This window comes from Scyliorhinus torazame, chromosome 4, assembly GCF_047496885.1.
Source record: "Scyliorhinus torazame isolate Kashiwa2021f chromosome 4, sScyTor2.1, whole genome shotgun sequence".
NCBI classification, from domain to species: domain Eukaryota; kingdom Metazoa; phylum Chordata; class Chondrichthyes; order Carcharhiniformes; family Scyliorhinidae; genus Scyliorhinus; species Scyliorhinus torazame.
Genome location: NC_092710.1, coordinates 346254738 through 346278951, shown reverse-complemented (window position 1 = coordinate 346278951; position 24214 = coordinate 346254738). Strand labels below are relative to the sequence as shown.

The window sequence follows — 24214 nt, the reverse complement described above, 5'->3', positions numbered from 1 at the left end:
TAAATGGGTGTGTATATAAACATCTGCTCAGACGAGGAGGAGCGTAACAGACATCTACAGACGTTGAAAGATGCCCTCGTACGAACGGGATATGGCGCTCGACTCATCGATCGACAGTTCCAACGTGCCACAGCAAAAAAACGCACCGACCTCCTCAGAAGACAAACATGGGACACGACCGACAGAATACCCTTCGTCGTCCAGTACTTTCCCGGAGCAGAGAAACTACGTCATCTTCTTCACAGCCTTCAACACGTCATCGATGAAGATGAACATCTTGCCAAGTTCATCCCCACACCCCCACTACCTGCCTTCAAACAACCGCGCAACCTCAAACAAACCGTTGTTTGCAGCAAACTACCCAGTCTTCAGAACAGTGACCACGACACCACACAACCCTGCCATGCCAATCTCTGCAAGACGTGCCAGATCATCGACATGGATACCACTATTACACGTGAGAACACCATCCACCAGGTACGCGGTACATACTCGTGCGACTCGGCCAACGTTGTCTACCTCATACGCTGCAGGAAAGGATGTCCCGAAGCGTGGTATATTGGCGAGACCATGCAGACGATTCGACAACGAATGAACGGACATCGCGCAACAATCACCAGGCAGGAATGTTCCCTTCCAGTCGGGGAACACTTCAGCAGTCAAGGGCATTCAACCTCTGATCTCTGGGTAAGCGTTCTCCAAGGCGGCCTTCAGGACGCGCGACAACGCAGAATCGCCGAGCAGAAGCTTATAGCCAAGTTCCGCACACATGAGTGCGGCCTCAACCGGGACCTTGGATTCATGTCGCATTACATTCATCCCCCACCATCTGGCCTGCAAAATCCTACCAACTGTCCTGGCTTGACACAATTCACATCTCTTTACCCTGGGGTTACCCCATCTCTGGATCTGTAAAGATTTAATCACCTGCTAATGCTCGCATTCCAAGCATTGTCTGGCATCTTTGAATCTGTCTATATATATGTTTCTGGAACATACCTCTTCATTCACCTGAGGAAGGAGCAGCGCTCCGAAAGCTTGTGACATCAAAACAAACCTGTTGGACTTTAACCTGGTGTTGTAAAACTTCTTACTGTGCTCACCCCAGTCCAACGCCGGCATCTCCACATCACAAATATCTGTAGTGAGAGTACTTTTAAGAAATGGGTGTTTATTACTGCAGTGATGTCAGACAGTGGGGGGAGCTGGGCTGTCTGTCAGCTTTTTACTTTCGTTTTAGGCTGTTTGCTGCAGGGTGTGTTTTAGTTTTGTTTTCAGAGCTGGATAGCTACAGTCACAGCCAGAAGGTGTATGGATCTCTCTCTGTAATCTAAAGACTGTAAATCGATCCTGGTGATTTAAAACCAATAACAGTAGTGACTTTAACCTGATGTGCTTCTGGTAAAAGGTGTTTTAAGTCTTATGGATGTTAAAAGGAAAGCTTAAAGGATTACTTAGTGTTATATTCTTTGGGGGTTGTATTTGAATCAATGGTTGCTAAGATGTTCACTGTATGTTTTAAAAAGGTTAACTTGAGTTCTTAGAATAAATATTGATTTGCTTAAAATACTTTTCCATTTCTGCTGTACCACACCTGTAGAGTGGGCCGTGTGCTCCCCATACCACAATCTATTAAAAGTTGTGGGTCAGGTGAACTCCATGATACACTTTGGGGTTCTCTAAATCCTGGCCCATAACAAGTTGGGTGCACTTCCCGCAGGTATAGTCAGTGGGGACACTAGAGTGGTGTCCCTTACCTCCATCCCTATGTTCTGAATTCCCAAAGAAATTTTAAAAGGGAAAAAAAAGTACTAGACCCGGGTCTGCCCCGCGCTGGATTTATTCACTTACCGTCCGCTCTTTAAGTTGATTTTTTTCTCTGCGCTTTGCTATAACTGTAACATTATATTCTGCAGTCTCTCCTTCCTTCCCTATGTAGGGTATGCATTGTTTGTACAGCTTGCAAGAAACAATACTTTTCGCTGTATACCAATACATGTGACAATAATAAATCAAATCAAATCAAAGCTCGGTTGCGCCCATTGGCTGCTGTTCCCGTGATTTCCTGCCTGTTTCTTCAGGTAAGAGGTCCCGAGAAATACTAGGCCCGAATCTGCCCCGTGTCTCTCTCTCCGCACTGTTTAATGAGGTTACATACCTATATGTTACATAAGTTCTAAGATGCAGGGTTGGATTCTCCCACGCCAGTGTAAAAACGGTGGAATTTTACTCCAGAATGTCCGAGAAGCAAGTTGAGCTAATTCAATGCCCTGCAGGGGGCTAACAGCTTTAGCTGCGGATACGTGCCCCCGCAATTCCGGTTTGGAGTCCACGCATGCGCACGGAGGCGGCCTGCAGCGGCCGTGTCGAGCTCCATGGCGACCTCGGACTGCGGAGCCAGGCGGAAAAATCAGACCCCACCGATCGGCCGTGCGCTTGAGCATCAAACCGCGTGGATCTAACCCCCGGCAGCCGAAAAGGCACACCCCCCCCCAGGTTTCCGATACCCCTCTGCCCTGACCAGGACGGCCGAAGACTGAATCCACAGCTGCCACGCCAGCAGCCCGACCGGCAATAGGTGGTTAGTTCCACACCGTCGGGAACTTGCCGGTCGGGGGTGGAGGTTTGCTGTGCGGGCCTCTGGCCTCTGTCAACAGAGACTCACTACAATGAGTCTCATGCATCAATGCGCGTACTGGCCAAGCAGGTGATAGGTTTGCAGAAGGTACAGTTCCGGTAGCTGGACAGGTCAGGAGGTGCCCTCCAATGCAATCCCCCGAGGGTGTACCTCATTATTGTGTTCTTCTGCGCTCTCCACAACTTGACCCTGCAGAGGGGAGACCAGCTGGACCAGGAGAAAATGGAGGTACGCCATATCTCCTCAGATGAGGTGGAGTTTGAGGAGGGTGGCGAAGGGCAAACCACAGAGGAGGAGTAAGAACGTTGAGCCATGGCCAGGGCCCATGATGGCCAAAGAGCTCAGGATGCCTTCATAGCCTCTCAGTTTGAGGACGAGCAGGACGAGGCAGTGAGGAGCTCTCCCACCATGGTGAGTGACATTTTGGGCAGAATTCTCTGTCCCGGGACGGCCAAGGCGTGATCGCCAATGGGACGGAAGATTGGGCATGGGGGGAAAATTGAGATCAGCAACGGGCACCAACCTGGATGTAACGCTCCGACCCCTGATGGTGGAGTGAACGAGTTCCACAGTATGTGCCGGGAGACAGGAGGGTGTAAATAAATGCAAATGGGTCTTAATTCCCACGGCCGGGAATCACGGGCGTCATTCTCCGACCCCCCGCCGGGTCGGAGAATGGCCGTTGGCCGCCGTGAATCCTGCCCCCGCCCCCGCCGAAGTCTCCGAAGGGAGAAAAGTCGGCGGGGCGTTAATGGCGCCGCTGCCGCGGAGAATGTCACGGGTCTGCGCAAGGCAGCCGATTTTCGGCCTGCCGATATTCTCCCTTCCGGATGGGCCGAAGTCCCGTCGACGTGATGACCGTTCACGTCGACGTGAATCAAACCTCCTTTTCATCGGCGTGACCCGGTGCTCCAGGCTCACGCCGACCAGCGAGGAGGTGAGTGACGGCCTGGGGGGTTGGCTCTGGGCAGGAAATGGCGTGGCCGCAGACTGATTGCGTGAGGAGAGGTGTGTCTCGGCTTGTGTGTGTGTGCGGCGGGGGGGGGGGGGGGTGGTTAGAGTAGGCTGGGCTCCGGGGGAGTGCCGGGAGGGGGTCCGTGCCGGGGTGGAGGTTGGGGGTTGTGGAGGGGGTCCGTTCCGGGGTGGAGGTTGGGGGGGGGTCCGTGCTGGGGTGGAGGTTGGGGGTTGGGGAGGGGGTCCGTGCCGGGGTGGAGGTTGGGGGGGGTCCGTGCCGGGGTGGAGGTTGGGGGGGGGTCCGTGCTGGGGTGGAGGTTGGGGGTTGTGGAGGGGGTCCGTGCCGGGGTGGAGGTTGGGGGGGGGGTCCGTGCTGGGGTGGAGGTTGGGGGTTGGGGAGGGGGTCCGTGCCGGGGTGGAGGTTGGGGAGGGGGTCCGTGCCGGGGTGGAGGTTGGGGAGGGGGTCCGTGTCGGGGTGGAGGTTGGGGGGGGTCCGTGCTGGGGTGGAGGTTGGGGGTTGGGGAGGGGGCCGTGCCGGGGTGGAGGTTGGGGGGGGTCCGTGCTGGGGTGGAGGTTGGGTGTTGGGGAGGGGGTCCGTGCCGGGGTGGAGGTTGGGGGGGGTCCGTGCTGGGGTGGAGGTTGGGGGGGTCCGTGCTGGGGTGGAGGTTGGGGGTTGGGGAGGGGGCCGTGCCGGGGTGGAGGTTGGGGGGGTCCGTGCTGGGGTGGAGGTTGGGGGTTGGGGAGGGGGTCCGTGCCGGGGTGGAGGTTGGGGAGGGGGTCCGTGCCGGGGTGGAGGTTGGGGAGGGGGTCCGTGTCGGGGTGGAGGTTGGGGGGGGGGGGGTCCGTGCTGGGGTGGAGGTTGGGGAGGGGGCCGTGCCGGGGTGGGTGATGGGAGGGCAAATGAGTTGGTCCACCTGGCCAGGTGCCAGCCTCCAACAGTTGGACCCATGCGGTCCATGCCACCTGGCTGGGGGGAGGAGGGGATATGGGCAATGATGACATGTCGTCGTTCCCCTCCCCCCCACCAGGCCGTCATGTTTTCAGACCATCCAGCGATGTTGGCCGCCGTGGTGGCAGCCGCTCATGTCTATGTTGCCCTGGATGAGGAGGAGGAGGAGGAGGAGGAGGAGGAGCGTGCCAGAGAGGCGGCGCAGGCTGCCGCAGAGGGGCAGGCGGCAGCCGCCCAGGCTGGAGGGACACCTGACCGACAGGACGAGGAGGGGGAGGAGGACGTCGCGGCCCCACGGCAACGGAGGCACCCGAGGGCGCCCCGTGTGTACCGGCCCCGGCAGTCATACCAGGACCTCACGGACCGGGAATGCAGGAGGAGACTCCGGATGAGCCGGGAAACCGTGGCACACATCTGCCACCTGCTGGCACACCTGTCACCGCGTGGCACTGGCGGGGGACACCCTCTCCCCGTGTCCGTCAAGGTTACGGTGGCCCTGAACTTTTATGCAACGGGGTCATTCCAGGCACCGAGTGGGGACCTGTCCGGCATATCGCAGACATCGGTGCATCGGTGCATCCGGGCAGTGACAGATGCCCTTTATGGCATGGCGCACCGCTACATCCGCTTCCCCGTGGACCGGGCCAGCCAAGATGCCAGGGCCGTGGGCTTCTCTGCCATTGCCGGGTTCCCCATGGTCCAGGGCGCGATCGATGGGATGCACGTCGCCGTGCGGCCACCTGCAGATAACAGGGCCGTGTTCACTAATAGGGAGGGGACCTATTCGATGAACGTACAGGTGGTCTGCGACCAACGCATGATGATCCTGCACGTCTGCGCCCATCACCCAGGCAGTGTACACGACTCATTTGTGTTGTCGCGGTCATCCATCCCCGGCATGTACGAGGGACGCCATCCCCGGCTGAGGGGCTGGTTGCTGGGCGACAGGGGCTACCCATTGCGATCGTGGCTGATGACGCCTATACGGAGGCCACGCAATGAGACGGAGAACCGCTACAATGATGCCCATGTAGCGACAAGGGGAGTGATCGAAAGGTGCTTTGGCGTGCTGAAGATGCGTTTCAGGTGCCTGGACCTCTCTGGGGGCGCCCTCCAGTATCGGTCAGATAGGGTCGGCCGCATCATTGTGGTGTGCTGCGTCCTGCACAACATAGCCCAGCAGAGGGGCGATGTGCCGCAGGCAGAGGAGGGCGGAGTGGAGGAGCAGCAGGAAGAGGCCCAGTCCTCCCCAGATGAGGGGGATGGGGGCAATGGTCAGGGCAGACGGGGTAGACACAGACGGGTGGCTGTCCACCGTTACCGGCTGGCCCAGCGGGCACGGGACAGACTGATAGACGCCCGCTTCACTGACTAGATGGGCGTGGGAATCGGGTAGTATGGCCACAGACCGCACACCATGACAACAGCCGACCACCCACACCCCCCACCCATCCACCCACCCAGCACCCTCACCCCCCTCCCCAACCCCACACACCCCACCCGCATGAACACCACCCCCCCACCCCCAATTGCCGATCCACCGGCGGCACAACGGGCCGGGCTCACCCAGTTGCGGGTGGACGCGTGTCTATCGCAGGCCATGGAGAATGATGACAACCCGCCTCCGATGAGCTCCTGGCTCTACATCGTTGGACTATGTCTGACCCATGGCCACAGTACCACCATCCACCCGGACCATCCCTGCATGCGGCTGTGACACTGCAGCGCACGGTCCCGTCCTCTGCCCGGGGGATGTTGATGGCGGCCCAGGGGGAAGGGGGCAGACTCACCTGGGGCTGAGGTAAGACCACCCCTCACACACACACTTGCGCTCAACGTACATGACACCCCCGCACACTTTGGACAGAGCACAAAGGCAGCTTTGGTAGGTGTAACATTGACTTTAATAACCAAAGGAGTTCATGCACGTGCCCTAGCGCCTAAAACTCATCTGTGCCCTGCACCCGTGCCAACTTACTCAGTGTCTAATTGTTTGGCCTTACGGGCCCTTTGACTACGTCTACGTGGTTCCCCAGACGGTACAGCAGAACTGGAGGTGGACTCCTGTGATTCCTGCCCTCTGACACTGGATCCCTTTGGCGGTCGTTTCCTGGGGCGTCCTGGCCTAGATGGGCCAGGCTGCGGCCCGGGCGACTGGGATGGCGAGCTGCCAGCCTGTCCTGCCCGTTGCCCACCCGATGCACCTGGGACGGAAGGGGGGGAGTCCGAGGTGTCGCGGTGTACCGGGACCTTGCCTACAGAGGGAGCCGGGACGGACCACACCACCTCCTCCTCCCTCGGGGTGCCCGATGGCCCCCAGGCCTCTACATGGGTGGGGGATGCGAACGGACTGGCCATCCGACGCGCCCCCGACATCTGGCGCTGCCAGTCCTGGAGGCCCGTGCTGGTATCGACAGGGGTCTGCAGGTTTGCAGCCATGGAGCCCAGGGGGTTGTCGAACCCTGTCTGCGACAGTGCGACGCCAGCTCGCACATGGCCACTGGCGCCGATGCCCTCAGCGATGGCCTGCTGAGACTGGGCCATGGCCTGCAGAGACTGGGCCATGGCCTGCAGAGACTGGGCCATGGCCTGCAGAGACTGGGCTATGGCCTGCTGAGACTGGGCCATGGCCTGCTGAGACTGGGCCATGGCCTGATGAGACTGGGCTATGGCGTTGAGCGCCTCTGCCATCTGGCGCTGGCACTGGCTCATGGCCTCCTGTGAGAGGGCAGCCATTTCCTGGGCCACAGACGCCGCCTGCACGGAAGGCCCCAGGCCTCGCAAACCGTTCCCCATGTCTGACACCGTCGCACCCATTGCCTCCACCGCGGACGCCACCCGTGCGGTGTCAGCCTGGGTGGCACGCATGACCGGGACCACTCCCAGCTCCTGGACGCGGGTGGACTCCTCCACCTGCGACCGCAGCCGCCGCAAGCCACCCGTCACCCTATTCGCTCGTCTCCGTGTCGGTGGTTGCATCGGATCTATGTGTGGGTGTGGTAACTGCAGGAACCCGGGATCCATCTGGGCGGCAGATGTTTGCTTGGCCTGGGCTGCCCTCCGACCGCCCGGTCCCTCTGCTGCTCCTACCTCCACCTGCTGTACCGGGACGGCTGTGTTGTGCGCACCAGTGAGTGTACCAGACGCCTCATCACTAAAGTGCCCAACCGTGGTGAGTGTTTCTGCGATGGTGGAGGGTGTTGGTGACAGCAGTGGCGTTGTGTCGTGCTCTTCGTCCCACTCTGAGTCCATGGCACTTTGGGGTGGGGGTTCGTCTCCACCCATCCACTCTGAGTCACTGTCCGGTATTTCGTCTTCCCGGGTAGGGGTGTCCTGGGTAGTGCTGTCCCGGGTAGTGCTGTCCCGGGTAGTGCTGTCCCGGGTAGTGCTGTCCCGGGTAGTGGTGTCCCGGGTAGTGGTGTCCCGGGTAGGGGTGTCATGGGTAGTGGTGTCCCGGGTAGGGGTGTCCTGGATAGTGGTGTCCTGGGTAGTGGTGTCCTGGCTCGGATGTGACGGGGGCCTGTGGCTGCCCCCCTCATCGCTGGGTGGTCGCTCCCGCACGTGACGGGGGTGTCGTCTCCCTGTTGCTCCAGGTCTCTCCGTCTCCCGTGGTGTGCGAGAGGCATCCTGCGGGCGTCGCATGCTGGAGGGTCCGGGTCTCTCCGTCTCCCGTGGTCTCCGAGGGGCATCCTGCGGGCGTCGCATGCTGGAGGGTCCGGGTCTCTCCGTCTCCCGTGGTCTCCGAGGGGCATCCTGCGGGCGTCGCATGCTGGAGGGTGCGGGTCTCTCCGTCTCCCGTGGTCTCCGAGGGGCATCCTGCGGGCGTCGCATGCTGGAGGGTTCGGGTCTCTCCGTCTCCCGTGGTCTCCGAGGGGCATCCTGCGGGCGTCGCATGCTGGAGGGTGCGGGTCTCTCCGTCTCCCGTGGTCTCCGAGGGGCATCCTGCGGGCGTCGCATGCTGGAGGGTGCGGGTCTCTCCGTCTCCCGTGGTCTCCGAGGGGCATCCTGCGGGCGGTCTGCATCTGCGGGGATGGGTGCCTGGACGTTTGGTCCTGCGATACACAATGAAGCATGCATGGTTAGACATCAGGCAGTGATCAGGTGATACGGGAGAGGGGGATATAGGGGAGGGGGGATATGGGGACGGGCTGTTGGTGGCTCACTTGCTCGTGGGGCCCCGACCTCTGCATCAGCAACCTCCCGGTCCTCAGGTCCGCCAGCCAGTTCCAGGGCCCTTTCCTCGTGTACGGTCAGTGGCCTCTCATCAGCGGGCCCTCCTCCAGTCCTCACATGCTCCCTGGTGTTGTGTGCGCGCTTCTCCTGTGGGGGGGGGGATGGTGGCAGGGGTAAAAGGCAACAGTGTTAGGCAGGTATATGAATGCACGCCATCGGTTGCGCGTGCATTGCAGAGGTTAAGGTTAGGGCTGGATTCACTTGGGGATATGGGGGATATGGGGGAGGGGTGGATATGGGGGAGGGGGGGATATGGGGGATATGGGGGAGGGGGGATATGGGGGATATGGGGGAGGGGGGAATATGGGGGATATGGTGGAGGGGGGATATGGGGAGGGGGGATATGGGGGAGGGGGGATATGGGGGAGGGGGGATATGGGGGATATGGGGGAGGGGGCATATGTGGGAGGGGGGATATGGGGTGGGGGGGATATGGGGAATATGGGGGAGGGGGGATATTGGGGATATGGGGGAGGGGGGATATGGGGGAGGGGGGATATGGGGGATGGGGTAATATGGGGGATATGGGGGAGGGGGGATATGGGGATATGGGGAGGGGGGATATGGGGGAGGGGGGAATATGGGGGATATGGGGGAGGGGCGATATGGGGGATATGGGGAGGGGGGATATGGGGGATATGGGGGAGGGGGGATATGGGGGAGGGGGGATATGGGGGAGGGGGGAATATGGGGGATATGGGGAGGGGGGATATGGGGGATATGGGGGTGGGGGGATATGGGGGATATGGTGGAGGGGGGATATGGGGGAGGGGGGATATGGGGGATATGGGGGAATATGGGGGATATGGGGGAGGGGGGATATGGGGAGGGGGATATGGGGGAGGGGGGAATATGGGGGATATGGGGGAGGGGGGATATGGGGGATATGGGGGAGGGGGATATGGGGGATATGGGGGAGGGGGATATGGGGGAGGGGGGATATGGGGGAAGGGGGAATATGGGGGATATGGGGGAGGGGGATATGGGGGATATGGGGGTGGGGGGATATGGGGGAGGGGGGAGTATGGAGGATATGGGGGAGGGGGGATATGGGGGATATGGGGGAGGGGGGATATGGGGGAGGGGGGATATGGGGGAGGGGGGATATGGGGGAGGGGGGATATGGGGGAGGGGGGGATTTGGGGGAGAGGGGATATGGGGGAGGGGGATATGGGGGATATGGGGGTGGGGGGGATATGGGGGAGGGGGGAGTATGGGGGATATGGGGGAGGGGGGAAATGGGGGATATGGGGGAGGGGGGATATGGGGGAGGGGGGATATGGGGGATATGGGGGAGGGGGGATATGGGGGAGGGGGGGATATGGGGAGGGGGGGATTTGGGGATATGGGGGATATGGGGAGGCTCACCCTGCCTGCTCTGACGATGTCGTTCACCTTCTTGTGGCACTGGGTGCCTGTCCGTGGTGTTAGGGCCACAGCGGTGACGGCCTCTGCCACCTCCCTCCACAGACGCCGGCTGTGGCGTGGGGCAACTCTGCGGCCGTGCCCGGGATACAGGGCGTCCCTCCTCTGCTCCACCGCGTCCAGGAGCGCCTCCACATCGCGTGACTCGAACCTCGGGGCTGAGCGACGGCCAGCCATCAAGTCGGGTGTTGCGGTCGGCTGTTCCGGTCGGGTGGGGGGGAGCTGCGCGGCCTTATGAGCCGTCACGCCGTGTAGCGCGTATGACACTGCACGGCGTGAACCACTGCGCAAGCGCGGATCCCGTTACGTCGCTGCTAGCCCATTTCGGGCCGCAGACTATCGGCCCATTTTTATGACGTGCGCAAGTGGGATTTGCGCCGTTTTTTGCGCCGATCGGCGGAGTTTCCGCCGATAACGGAGAATTTCGCCCCACATGGGTGTGGAGGACTTGTAGGGCGGGATTCTCCAATGGCTGATGCTAAAATTTCAAAATGCGATTGGGCGGAGAATAGGTTCCGACGCCTAAATCGCGGTGGGCGCCAATTTGACGCCAAATCGCAATTCTAGACAGTGGATTCAATGCGGTCTGGAACACCGTTTGCATGTCATTTGCTGGCCTGACCTGGCAGTCTCTGGGGCCTCCGCGATCCTCTGTCTCTGATGGGCCAAGTTCCCAATGGCGCAGTTCACTTGTGCTTTTAAAAATCGTGAAACCGGCCTCGTGGCTGCTGAGGGAAAGCGGAGGGGTGCGGAGAGTGTCCAACACCACCATAGTTTGCTGAATGTTGTGCCACTGGCCGGGGGTCTTCTGCCAGGGCAGGGGAGAGTAGCGTGGGCTGGCCAGGAGGTGGGATGTGGGGTCAGGGTGGACGGGCACAGAACACCATTGCCATAGCTGGCAAGGCAGCCATGCAGCTGCGCACCCTGCTGACTGCCCACTGTGTACTTAGGGCCACAGGTCGTATGGTGTCTCCCAGGGCAGACCCCTAGGTGCCCTCTGGCCCCAGCAAACCCATCAGCTGTATGGGCGCGCTCCAGCACAACCAGTGCCATCTTGTTGGCTGGGATGAGTGTGTGTGGGGATGATGTGTATATGTGGCTGCAGCTTGTCAGCCTCCCGAGTGTCAATCACGGACCCGGCGAATCCTGCACCGTTTTTATTGGAAGCAGTTGTATTCCACGTGGCACCTCTGCTAGCCCTTCCAGACTTGCTGAATTGATCCAGGTGTGACGCCAGTTTTACTGACGTGAAAGTCCACAAATCCTGCATCGGTGTCAACACTTAGTCTGAGGAACGGAGAAGCCTGCCTGTGGTTTTTACCAGAGTGGCCCTGACATGGTGGACCTCACATTGGCCAAGGGGGAAAGGTTACAAGAGGAGAGATAATAGGCTGAATTTTTACCACAGCTGTTCAGTAATTTTGTTTATTTATTTATGTCAAAATATATCTATATTTTTATATAGTTTGAAGATGTATTTATATAGTTTGAACACTGTTTCTTGATGAAATTCATTTAATCTATTTCAGATCATTATAAGGGTTAAACTGGCAAGTGTCGGATTTATGGATAATGTGCTGCTGGCTCAGAAATTCTTTGTACTTTACAAATTGTGTGAAGAGCAACTTACTAAGCAGGTATGTACCCCCCCCCCCTTTGAATTAAATAAATGTAACTTGCTTAATGCTGAAAACGATGATTATATGAAGAGCAAAATAGATGACAATGCTGACGATTTTTGGAATGAATATTAAATCCCATCTCTGTTATGTGCACACCAGTCAGGACAATCAACAGAAACATTCAACCCAACAGGCTGGAGATAGTTACATGAACAGTTTCATTCTCCTAAATTCTCCTAATATTATATTCTAATTGCTGAGAAAGCGGACAGGCTATGAGGCAGCATCCCATCTGTAAAATTGGAGACTTGTGCTCCCGAAGTAATCAACCCCAACAAAGTTGTTCCAGTACAGCTACAACACTAGTATCTACCTGACAATATGAAAGATTGTCCACGTAGGTCCTGTAGTCTTCCTTTGACTCAGGGTGGCGCCAGAGGACCAGGAAATATTACACATTTGTTCAGAGAATTATAGAACAGTAAGCCCAGCAAGTACAGGTCAGTCAGTTTAAATTCCATGGTGGGGAAGCTTCTAGAAACAATAGCCGGGATTCTTCATTCCCCGTCACTGTGATCAGGAATCCTGATCGGGCAGAGAATGGAGCATTGGCCTAAAAACGAATTGGGGGCACCAGGCCCATTGCCATTCTCTGCCCTCCCGCCACCGGCTGCATGGGAAAATGCAAACTATTGATTGGCATGTTGATTCATGTCCCACATGGTGATGCCCGGACCACCACAGCAGGAAATCCGCCTGGTGGGCTTGGGTGTGAGGTTGGCCAAGCACAGCCCTGGCATGGTGAAGCATGAGAGATTCAGGCCTCTGCCACTGCCAGGCTCCTGGGGGTTGGATGGCCTCAGGCTGTGGCTGAAGTTTGACCCTGGGAACCCCCACCCAGCCCCCTCTTGGGAGTCCCATGCCGGGTCTGTCCCATCCAGCCCTCGGCAACCTGAAGATCACCCTTGGCAAGGTGATCGCTGCACCTTCCTGGGCTGACAGTTAACTCTGAGGTGGCCTCCTCAGCCTGAACTGCTCTGCCTGCCAGCTGAAGAACAGTCCAGGCAATCCAGTGAAGAATCAATGCAGGAACACTTTCCCACTCCTAACAACTTCTCCCTCAGACAAATGCCTTTAAAACAGCAGCTGTTATAAGTGTCAGAGGCTTCCTGGAAAGTCCGCAACATTTGAAATGGCTTCAAATCTCCGGACAGCCTTTGAAATGCAAAACATCCATTCAATTTCATGGAGCAATGCCTTTAACTGGTCTGTGATGGCTCACACATAGCTGCTTTGAGGGAATGTTTATTTATCATTCCCTTCGAGCTTGAATGCACTTATTCTGATTTGATGCTAATCAGAATGTTTATAAACATTTGTGGTATGATTGGCAGCTCCTCACCACATCAAAGCATCTAAATGCTTTAATTTCCGGTTTTCTAATAGCAGTAAGCTAGAGACGTACTCATAGCCTGTTAGTTTGGCGATGAGCTGGAGTAACGAGTGAGGATCACTCCCACCATGGGGTAAGATAGTCCATCATGTAATGATAATATAATAATCGCTTATTGTCACAAGTGGGCTTCAATGAAGTTCCTGTGAAAAGCCCCTAGTCGCCACATTCCAGCGCCTGTTCGGGGAGGCCGGTATGGGAATTGAACCCGCGCTGCTGGCCTTGTTCTGCATTACAAGCCAGCTGTTTAGCCCACTGTGCTAAACCAACCCCTGTGATACCAGCGGTACGTTTTTGTGACAGTTCCCAAGATCAAAGGCATGGTGTTAAATATATTGGCTGGACTGTGCAGGAAAACGATGATGACTTGCACTGAGGACCGAGAAATGTTCCTCCCATCCACAGTATATATCTGAGAGCTGAACACTTTCTGCCTATGAACGGGCTTGTCATGGGGGTTCACCGATGCATTAAGTTCTCATCTGCTTCAGCCCTCCTCCGAGATCAGGGGTCCTGGTGTGTTCCACAACACAACCTCTGGCGTGAGTCAGCCTCTCCACAGTTTGTCAGCCCATGGTCTCCTCATTAGAATTGGCAGAAATGAGAGACCTGAGCGCTGATGCGGAGGGGGGTGGAGGGGAGTAGGGGGGGTTCCCTGCTCACAGCAGCATGTCTGCTGAGTAACCAGTGTGGGAGAGAAATGGCACTGCCATTTTCAAACTACACAGTGTTGAAGGGCCATGTGGGTGAAGGTTTGTGAAGCATGGCACCATGAAATGACAGGGTAGAGGATCTGCTGGTGATCAAAGTGATGTTTAACACAACAACTTACCTACCTTAACCTGTGCCCACAAGATGCCGACAGTTTCTGACTCTTCCTCACCCTCCCGTTATGTCTAGGTATATCCCCACGATCCACAGCTGAAGTTGAGGCAGCCTGCTGCCTTCCATGCCCTGTAGCCTTTGATGACCTTGGCGAGTGCCCCTGGAGGGCCTGGATCTTGAGGGACCTTCAGGTAGCACAGGTGTTGCAATGCTACCCTCCTCAATGTGCTGGGCTGGAGGTGTGATGCTTAAAGGGAACAGGGCGTCAGATGGGCTGGATGTCTCCAGGGTTTCCTGGGCTGCGCTCCTGCGGAACCTCTTCCCTTTGTGTGTCCAGGGGCTCCTGTGCTCTACTATGAGATAGAGGGGCAGCTAGAGTGAGATCCAGAAACCCTGCTGTCTGGCACAGACACATGTGGTTTGCCACAAGTGTCTGCACCATGCAGTTGAAGCCCTGCACCATGGATTGCATGCCCTCAGCCATGGAGCGCACATCCCCCACCATGAAGTGTATCTCCTGCCCCAAGTAACGGCACCATCTCCTCAGACAGAAGGTGATGGGATTCCTCCAGTCGATCTTGCAATCTGAGAAGTGATTTCATCATCCCTTCCCTTATTCAGCCTCAGCAGCATATCGCTGCTCTTGTATTCTACCCCTTAACATTGCATTTGCCTGCCTAACTACCAACTGGACCTGCATGTAAACCTTAAGAGAATCCTTAACTAAGTCTCTGAAGTCTCTTTGTGCTCCAAATTTCTGAAGCATTTTACTATTTAGAAAATAATCTGTGCCTCTATGCTTCCTGCTAAAGTGCATAACCTCACACTTATCCATATTGTATTCCATCTGCCACTTCTTTTCCCACTCTCCTAACCTGTCCAAGTCCTTCTGCAACGCTTGCTTAATACTACCTGTCCCTCTTCATATCTGCAAACTTAGCAACAGTGCCTTCAGTTCCTTCTTCCAGATTGTTAGTGTATATTGTGAATAGCTGCTGTTCCAACACTGACCCCTGGGGCACACCACTAGTCACCGGCTGCCATCCTGAAAATGACCCCTTTATCTCCACTCTCTGCCTTCTGCCAGTCAGCCAATCCTCTATCCATGCCAATACCTTGCTCCAAACTCCGTGGGCGTTTGCCTTATTTAGCAACCTTCTCGAAATCCAAATAGATCACCTCCACTGATTCTCCTTTGTCTACCTTCCTTGTTACCTCCTCAAACAATTCTAACAGATTTAACAGGCGTGACTTCCCCTTGATGAAGCTGTGCTGATTCAACCCTATTTTACCATGCACTTCCCAGTACTTCAAAATCTCATCCTTAATAATAGACTCTAAAATCTTACCAATGACCGAAGTCAGGCTCACCGGCACTATAATTTCCTGTCTGCTGCCTCCCTCTTCTTAAGCAGTGGCGTTACATTAGCCACTTTCCAGTCCTCTGGGACCCTTCCTTCCTCCAGTGATTCCTGAAAGATCACCACCAATGCCTCCACAATCTCCTCAGCTATCTCCTACAGAATCCTGGGGTGTAGTCCATCTGGTCCAGGTGATTTATCCACCTTCAGATCTTTCAGTTTCCCCAGCACCTTTTTCTTAATGATGACCACTACAACCTCTGTTCATGACGCTCTTGAAGTTCTGGTTTGCCACTGGTGGCTTCCACCGTGAAGACTGATGCAAAGTATCTATTCAGTCCCTCTGTCATTTCTTTGTTCCCTATTACTACTTTTCCAACCTCATTTTCCAGTGGTCCAGCATCCATAATAATAATAATAATCTTTATTATTGTCACAATTAGGCTTACATTAACAGTGCAATGAAGTTGCTATGAAAATCCCCTAGTTGCCACACTCCGGTGCCTGTTCGAGTACACAGAGGGAGAATTCAGGATGTCCAATTCACCCAATAGCACGTCTTTCCTGACTATGCTACCATGCTGCCCATGATGAACTGGAATGGTGAACTGGACGAGGGTGAGAGCTCATTGGACCATGAAGATGAGGAATTGCAGGAAGTTCAGGGGTCGGCTGAGGAATGGTATGAGTGCGCTGATGCCATGGAGCAAGGAAGATGTGGGATACGTTCCCATGATACTGCCATGGCTGACAGGTTCCAGGATAAATAAAGTTAAGTGAAGTCATCTGGAAAAATCTACCCCAGTTCTTCAAGCAAATCATCGCTGAGGGAATGAATCAATGCATTCAAACTTGGCATTCTGATCTCATGACTCTCGCGGATTTGATCTTGGCTCTGGTCAGTGATGACCAACTAGTGCACTCACTCTGTCACCTCCAGGTACTCCGGCTTCTCTCACAAGTCCCGAAAGACGTGCTTGTTAGGTGAACTGGACATTCTGAATTCTCCCTCTGTGACACGAATAGGCGCTGGAGTGTGGCGACGAGGGAATTTTCACAGGAACTTCATTGCAGTGTTAATACAAGCCTACTTGTGACAATAATAAAGATTATTACGATAATAAAGATTATTATCTTAAAGTTTAGTGAGCAATGACAGCGATGTGAGACAAGACTTGACGTTTTTAGCGCCATCGAATGATGTAAACACTGCCACAGATGAGATTCAGACCAGCTTAGGAATCTCAACCAAAAGTGCATGTCATGGGTTCAGACACGAACAGTGAGGAGACCCTGATGCAGCTAGATTATCATTGCTGATGAACTGCCCTCACTATTGCTGTCCCTTGAGGAATAACTTTTCAAAACGTTCCCATAATACATTCCTAATAAAGATTTAAACACATCTCTCTGACAACACACAAGGATCCAGAGACTAGCTGCACTGAGGTGAACATGACATGAATATACATCTTAAAATGGGACATTCTGACTGAGTGATAGAATAGCTAAACCTCAAAGTAAGAGGATGCCAAGGTACAAGGTCAAAATGTGTTCAGTTGACCAGAACATTCACTTACCCATCCGATGATTTTTGATAAGTTTTGATAAGTTCAGTTTATTTGCAATGTTTCTTAACTTTGCTCACCCTACCACTCTGCCTGGCTGCAGCCCCAACGTCAGCTGCAGAGCTGGAGGCAGCCGGCTGACTGTCAGTGAGGACCTTGGTAGAAGTCCTTTGATGGCCCAAGGCCTGGAAGGCCCCTGCCTGCTAAGGGTTTCCTAGTCCAGTGGCAATCACACTACACCACTGCCTCTGGAACATCTTGCCGGCGGGAACGGCTGCAAAACTTTGCATTGCGTGTTGATCTTTAGAACTAAGTTAATCTCTCACTAGAATGCCTTCTTTAATTAACAGAGCTACTCCATTAACTTTTCCCAGCTTCCTGTTCCTCCAGCGTGTTCCAGACTCTTGGATATTCAAGACCCAGCTTTGCTTTCCTTGTAACCACTTTCTGTAATGGCTATCAGGGCATCGATATCAATTTCTATGTGAGCTGACAATTCATCCACTTTATTGCAAATGCTGCGAGCATTCAGATACAGAGCCCTAAATTCAGATTTTATGTAGACTTTGGCCTTATGTGCGAGCACACTCCTTTGCAACCGCTGTCCCTTCCTGCCATACTCTTGATTATCATTACCTTTGTTGCTCCCTTGATCCATTTCCTTCTAATTTTCCCTTAATTTACTGGTTCTTCCCTACATGATCCCTTCCCCCTCTCCATTTACTTTAACAATAATCTTTTATTGTTACAAGTAGGCTTACATTTGATGTGTTGGGTGCTCTGGATCCGTGGAACACATACAGGCAACCAACACTTAAAATAGTACAACACTATTTTATTAAGTTAGAAACTGTTCAACATACTTTCACTGTGGGTTAACACGATGTTAGATTAAACTAAAGACCTCTCCCTGTCCTAACCAGTCTATGCACTCAGCACATGGTGAAGATCTGTGCTGTAAGCTGTAAGCTCTGTCCTTCTGAGAAGCTGCATCCCGAATGCCCTCTGTCTATATAGTGAGTGTGCTCTAACTGGTGATTGGCTGCGGTGTTGTGTGTGTTGATTGGTCTTGCTGTGTGTCCATCAGTGTGTGTGGCTGCACCATTATATGCTGGTGTATATTATGACATCCCCCTTTTATAAATAAATGTATGTGTGTGGCAATAAATAATGTATGGTGAGAATGTTCCCAACTACGTGTGGGGTGTGAAGACATAATTACAGGACTACGTACATGAGAACTAAGCTATTTACATGGGAAGGTGCCTGGTGCAGAGAAGCAGTATGCAACAAGAGTAACGAGATCAACACTATATACAAACCAGGGAAATGATCAAACAAAGCAATGAAACAATTCAGAGAGTCCATAAGTTCGAAAAGTTCATAAATTTAGTCTCTGAGGTGGGCGACGAATTCTGGTTGACCGCCTCAAGTGTGGGGTTGAGAGCCACCGGATCAGGAGCGGGCTGGACTGTGTCAAAGTCAGGAGGATGCAGAGTGACAGGGAGCTCTGCATAGTCCGTGGCAGGGTCAGCAGGAGGGCGAGGCGACACTGGAGGATCACGTGGCAAGCGTGGAATGAGACGAAGGGCACGTCGATTGCGGTGCAGAATAGAGCCATCTGGTAGATGAACCAGGAACAAGCGGGGGGCCACCTGCCAAAGGACAACAGCGGTTGCAGACCAGCCACCATCCAGAAGATGGACATAGATGTTGTCATCTGGAGCCAGAGCAGGGAGATCAACTGCACGGGAGTCATGAGCCGCCTTGTGCTGTGCACGAGACAGCTGCATCCGGCGAAGGACCGGAACGTAGTCGAGGTCAAGGACATGGATGGACGGCACCGTCGTCCTCAGGGTGAGACTCATGAGTAACTGGGCTGGCGACAGGCCAGTGGACAGTGGGGCGGCGCAGTAGGCGAGCAAGGCAAGGTAGAAATCAGACCCAGCATCAGACCCACCTTGCATAGGAGCCGTTTAATGATATATACTCCCTTCTCTGCTTTGCCGTTGGATTGGGGGTACAGGGGACTGGACGTCACATGGGCAAAATTGTACCGCCTGGCAAAGTTGGATCATTCTTGGCTGGCGAAGTAGGGGCCATTGTCCGACATAACCATGAGCGGGATGCTGTGTTGGGCAAAGGTTTCTTTACATGCACGGATGACTGCAGACGAGCTGAGGTTGTGCAACCGTATCACCTCCGGGTATTTCGAAAAGTAGTCCACGATCAGGACATAGTCTCTACCCAGCGCGTGGAACAGGTCGATGCCCACCTTGGTCCATGGTGACGTGACCAACACATGGGGCTGCAGGGTCTCACGTGGTTGGGCCGGCTGGAAGCGCTGACAAGTGGGGCAGTTGAGCACTGTGTTGGCTATGTCCTCATTAATGCCGGGCCAGTACACTGCCTTTCGGGCCTGTCGGTGGCACTATTCCATGCCAAGGTGGCCCTCGTGTAGTTGTTCCAGGACAAGCTGGCGCATGCTATGCGGGATGACAATGCGGTCCAGTTTTAGAAGAATCCCGTCTACTACCGCCAGATCATCTCTGACATTATAGAATTGAGGGCATTGGCCCTTGAGCCACCCGTCCGTTAGGTGGCGCATGACACGCTGTAGCAAGGGGTCAGCCTTCGTCTCGCGGCGAATTTGGACGAGGCGTTCATCCGAGGCAGGTAGATTGGAGGCCGCGAATGCCACATGGGCGTCAACCTGGCAGACAAATCCCGCTGGGTCACATGGAGTGTTGACTGCCCTGGAGAGAGCAGCAGCAATGATAAGGTCTTTGCCTGGGGTGTATACCAGCTGGAAGTCGTATCGCCGGAGCTTGAGAAGAATACGCTGGAGGCGAGGCGTCATGTCGTTTCAGTCTTTCTGTATTATATTGACCAGCGGGTGATGGTCGGTCTCAACGGTGAATTGAGGAAGTCCGTAGACATAATCGTGAAACTTAACAACACCAGTCAGGAGGCCCAGGCACTCCTTTGCTATCTGCGTGTAGCGCTGCTCCGTGGGGGTCATCGCACTTGACGCATATGCAACGAGGGCCCATGATGAGGCCTCATCACGTTGAAGGAGCACTGCCCAAATGCCGGATTGACTGGCATTGGTCGAAATTTTGGTCTCCTTTGCTGGATCAAAGAAAGCTAAGACCAGGGCCGTGGTCAGTTTTGCCTTGAGTTATCTCCATTCGCGCTCGTGGGCAGGAAGCCATTGGAAGTCGTTCGTCTTCCTGACCAGGTTCCTGAGAGCCATGGTATGAGAGGCGAGGTTAGGGATGGATTTCCCTAAAATATTGACCATGCCCAGAAATCGGAGGACAGCCTTCTTGTCCTCTGGTGTTTTCATAGCTGTGATGGCAGCTACCTTGTCTGCATCCGGCTGCACACCCAATTGGGAGATGTGGTCCCCGAGGAACTTGAGTTCCGTCTGACCAAAAGAGCATTTGGCCCTGTTGAGGCGGAGGCCATGCTCATGTATACGTCTGAATACGCGCTGGAGGCGACTAACATGCTCCTGCGGGGTGGTGGACCAAATGATTATGTCATCGACATAGACGCGAACACCTTCAATCCCTTCCATCATTTGTTCCATAATCCTATGGAACACTTCTGATGTAGAGATGATCCCAAACGGCATCCTGTTGCAACAATATCTGCCAAAGCGGGTGTTAAATGTGCAGAATTTCCTGCTGGATTTATCAAGCTGGATTTGCCAGATTCCTTTTGAGGCGTCGAGTTTGGTAAAGAGCTTGGCGCGAGCCATCTCACATGTGAGCTCTTCGCGCTTGGGAATTGGATAGTGCTCACTCATAATATTGCGATTTAGATCCTTGGGATCAATGCAAATTCTCAATTCGCCGGAAGGCTTTTTTACACATACCATGGAACTGACCCAGTCGGTCGGTAAGTGACTTTGGAAATCACTCCTTGGTTCTGGAAGTCCTGCAGCTGCTGCTTGAGGCGGTCCTTAAGGGGTGCTGGGACCCTGTGAGGTGCGTGCACCACAGGCTTGGCATTCGGTTTTAATAAAATCTTGTAGGTGTACGGGAGTGTGCCCATGCCCTCGAAGATGTCGTGGTACTGGTTGATAATGGCATCGAGCTGCGCCCTGAAGTCAGTGTCTTGAAAGGCAGACGCGTCAGCAGGAGAGAGAGAGTGAACTAGGTTCAACAGCTTGCATGCCTGCGCAGTGCGTTCATCGACGTCGCCGTCCCCTCGTTCGGTGCGCACACGCGTGGGAGTCCGCGAAAAGTGCGCGAAATGCCCACCCTCATCCAGGCTGAGGCCCTGGAGTTGCTCGATTGCTTGGACACGTTCTGCCTCGTGAGGACCTTGCTGCGCCGTTTCAGCCGCTTGGATGTGGGATTACCGACTATGGGCATGTTGGTGTAGCATGCAGGTCTCGATGGCAAGCGTTAGGGTGAGCTGCTTTACCTTGAGGAGCTGCTGGCGTAGGGGGTCCAACTGAACACCGAAAACGATCTGGTCGTGTATCATGGAGTCGGAGGTGGGCCCGTAATTACAGGACTGCGCAAGAATGCGCAGGTGGGTGAGAAAGGACTGGAAAGGTTCATCCTTACCCTGCAAATGCTGTTGGAATACATAGCGCTCAAAACTTTCATACACCTCGATGTTGCAGTGACTATCAAACTTGAGGAGGACCGTCTTGAATTTTGATTTATCTTCACCATCAGCAAAGGTGAGAGAATTGAAAATGTGGAAGACATGTTCCCCAGCCGTGGATAGGAAGAGAGCGATCTTCCCGGTGTCTGAGGCAGCTTCCCAGTCTGTGGCTTCAAGGTAGAGCTGGAAGTGTTGTTTGAATATCTTCCAGTTGGCCCCCTGGTTACCGGTGATGCGGAGCGGTGGCGGCGGGCGGACGCTGTCCATTTTGCAGGATGGCTGTCTGCTGATGGAAGGCAGATCACTTGCAGGTAGGTCTAAGAAGTTCTAACATCCATCAACTCCTGGTATCATGATGTGTTGTGTGCTCTGGATTCGAGGAACACATACAGGCCACCAACACTTAAAATAGTACAACACTATTTTATTAAGTTAGAAACTGTTGAACATTCTTTTACTGTGGGTTAACACGATGTTAGATTAAACTAAAGACAAGTGCCTGTCCTAACCAGTCTATGCACTCAGCACATGGTGAAGATCTGTGCTGTAAGCTGTAAGCTCTGTCCTTCTGAGAAGCTGCATCCCGAATGAGCGGGAACTCTGATGCCCTCTGTCTATACAGTGATTGTGCTCTAACTGGTGATTGGCTGCGGTGTTGTGTGTGTTGATTGGTCTTGCTGTGTGTCCATCAGTGTGTGTGTCTGCACCATGATATACTGGTGTATATTATGACAACATTAACACTGCAATGAAGTTACTGTGAAAAGCCCCTAGTCGCCACATTCCGGTGCCTGTCCGGGTACACAGAAAGAATTCAGAATTCTCAGCTGGTACGGGAATTGAACCCGCGCTGCTGGCCTTGTTCTGCATTACAAACCAGCTATCTAGCCCACTGAGCTAAATCAGCCACCCTCCATCCTTCCCTTGATATATGATTCACTCGAACACTGGCCCCAAAATGGTGCAGATGAAGTCCATCCCAACAGTACAGCCCCCACTTTCCCCAGTGCTTCTAAATGCTTTCTTAGTGGCCTGATGCCTCCCCTGGTGGAAAAGACCAATGGCTGATATACCAGTCCTGCCTCTGTTTAGGTCCAATTGGGAGCATGAAAATCCACCCGTAACTTTTATGATGGCGGAATACTTTTGACTGAAAACAGCAGAACTTCTTTCTTTAAGGAATTGTTCAGTTAATAATTTTAGTCCTTGTCAAATCAATTGTTGTTAGGTTCATTACGACTTTGGCTTGAGAAACATTCTTTCTGTATTGAGAACACTGGGAGCTCAGAAGAGAGCACGGCCAGAGGACAGTGAGCAAACAATTGTCATGAGAGTGCTGAGGGACATGAATCTGTCTAAACTGGTGAGTAAAATCGCGATACTTATCACAAATGCACTCTAAATATTAAAATAGCTGTGATATTGTTTCCATATAGGTTACAGAGGACTGGTCAGGTGGTAGAGAACCAAAAAAGCCAACAAACCCTTGAGGGAAAATTGTCACTTACTGGCTCTAAATTAAGAGCAGAACCTCAAGAGTAATAATCTCTGGAGTTAGATGTAAGAATATGCATACAAATTAAGGAAATTGATCAAAAAAACAGAATAAAATCAGAGGTGATTTCAACCAATCCCAGCCAGCCAGTTGATTAAAGTGGATGAATAATTAGTGTTCTCAAATGGTGTACAAGTCTCCCTCCTGATATAATCTATAAGAAGCAACTCATCAATGCTTCTTCAAGAGCAGCAGGTGCATGGAAATGTTCCCATGTCAAAGTTCCTCTCCAAATCATTTATCACTGTGACTGAATATCCCTAAATGCCTCACTTGAGCTTTATAAAGCACAATTTGGCAACAAACCACATAAGACAATTTTAGGGAAGATGAACAAAAGCTTCATCAGAGAGGTAGATTTTTAAGGAGGAGAGTGAAAGACAGAAGCAGGGAGGTTTACGGAGAGAATCCTGGAGCTTAGGGCTCAGACAGTTGAAGTCACAAATGACAATGGTAGACCAATTAAATTGGCGGATGCCTCAGAGTCCATGATTTGAAAGGAGGACAGCTACCTTGGAGGATTGTATTGTAAGAGCCTTTTCTATTAATTCCCTTAATTCCGATTTCTTTTACTTGTCTTTATCATTTTTGGGCCATGAATCACTAATGGAGACAGCCCTTTAAGTTGAGCAGGGTATGTAAGGAAGTCAACATGTCAGAATAGTACACTGTGTTATAAAGTTTTGTATTTTGGGCAGAAGAACCCAGACTTTATGGCACCTAAGAGATTGGAGGGATTTGTTGCAATTGGATGACTGGTGGCCAATGGATTGGCCAGGGACAGTATTCTCCTGGCAACCAACAGCGATTGGTTGCTGTCGGGTATGTTTTTTTGGAGAGAACTCAGGGGAAGCCACTGGACTCTCGTTGGATGCAGCTCATTCTCTCTGTTCTACTGCCTACTGAAAGAAGAAGCTTTCTCTCTCTCTCCCTGCTGGCTACCTGCTATTTCTGTGAGTATACAGTTAAAACCATTACAAGCTGAAATAAAAGATAACATCCATC

General features: G+C 53.5%; 1 protein-coding gene across 1 annotated transcript in view; it reads left to right on the top strand.

Moving 5' to 3' along the window:
* Nucleotides 1-24214, top strand: part of LOC140411508 (dynein axonemal heavy chain 8-like) — a 2059122-nt gene that overhangs the window by 1323290 nt on the left and 711618 nt on the right. The window contains exons 46-47 of the mRNA XM_072500594.1: nucleotides 11729-11836; nucleotides 22883-23017. Coding sequence (XP_072356695.1) covers nucleotides 11729-11836; nucleotides 22883-23017 — 243 coding nt within the window. The remainder of the gene's footprint in view (nucleotides 1-11728; nucleotides 11837-22882; nucleotides 23018-24214) is intronic.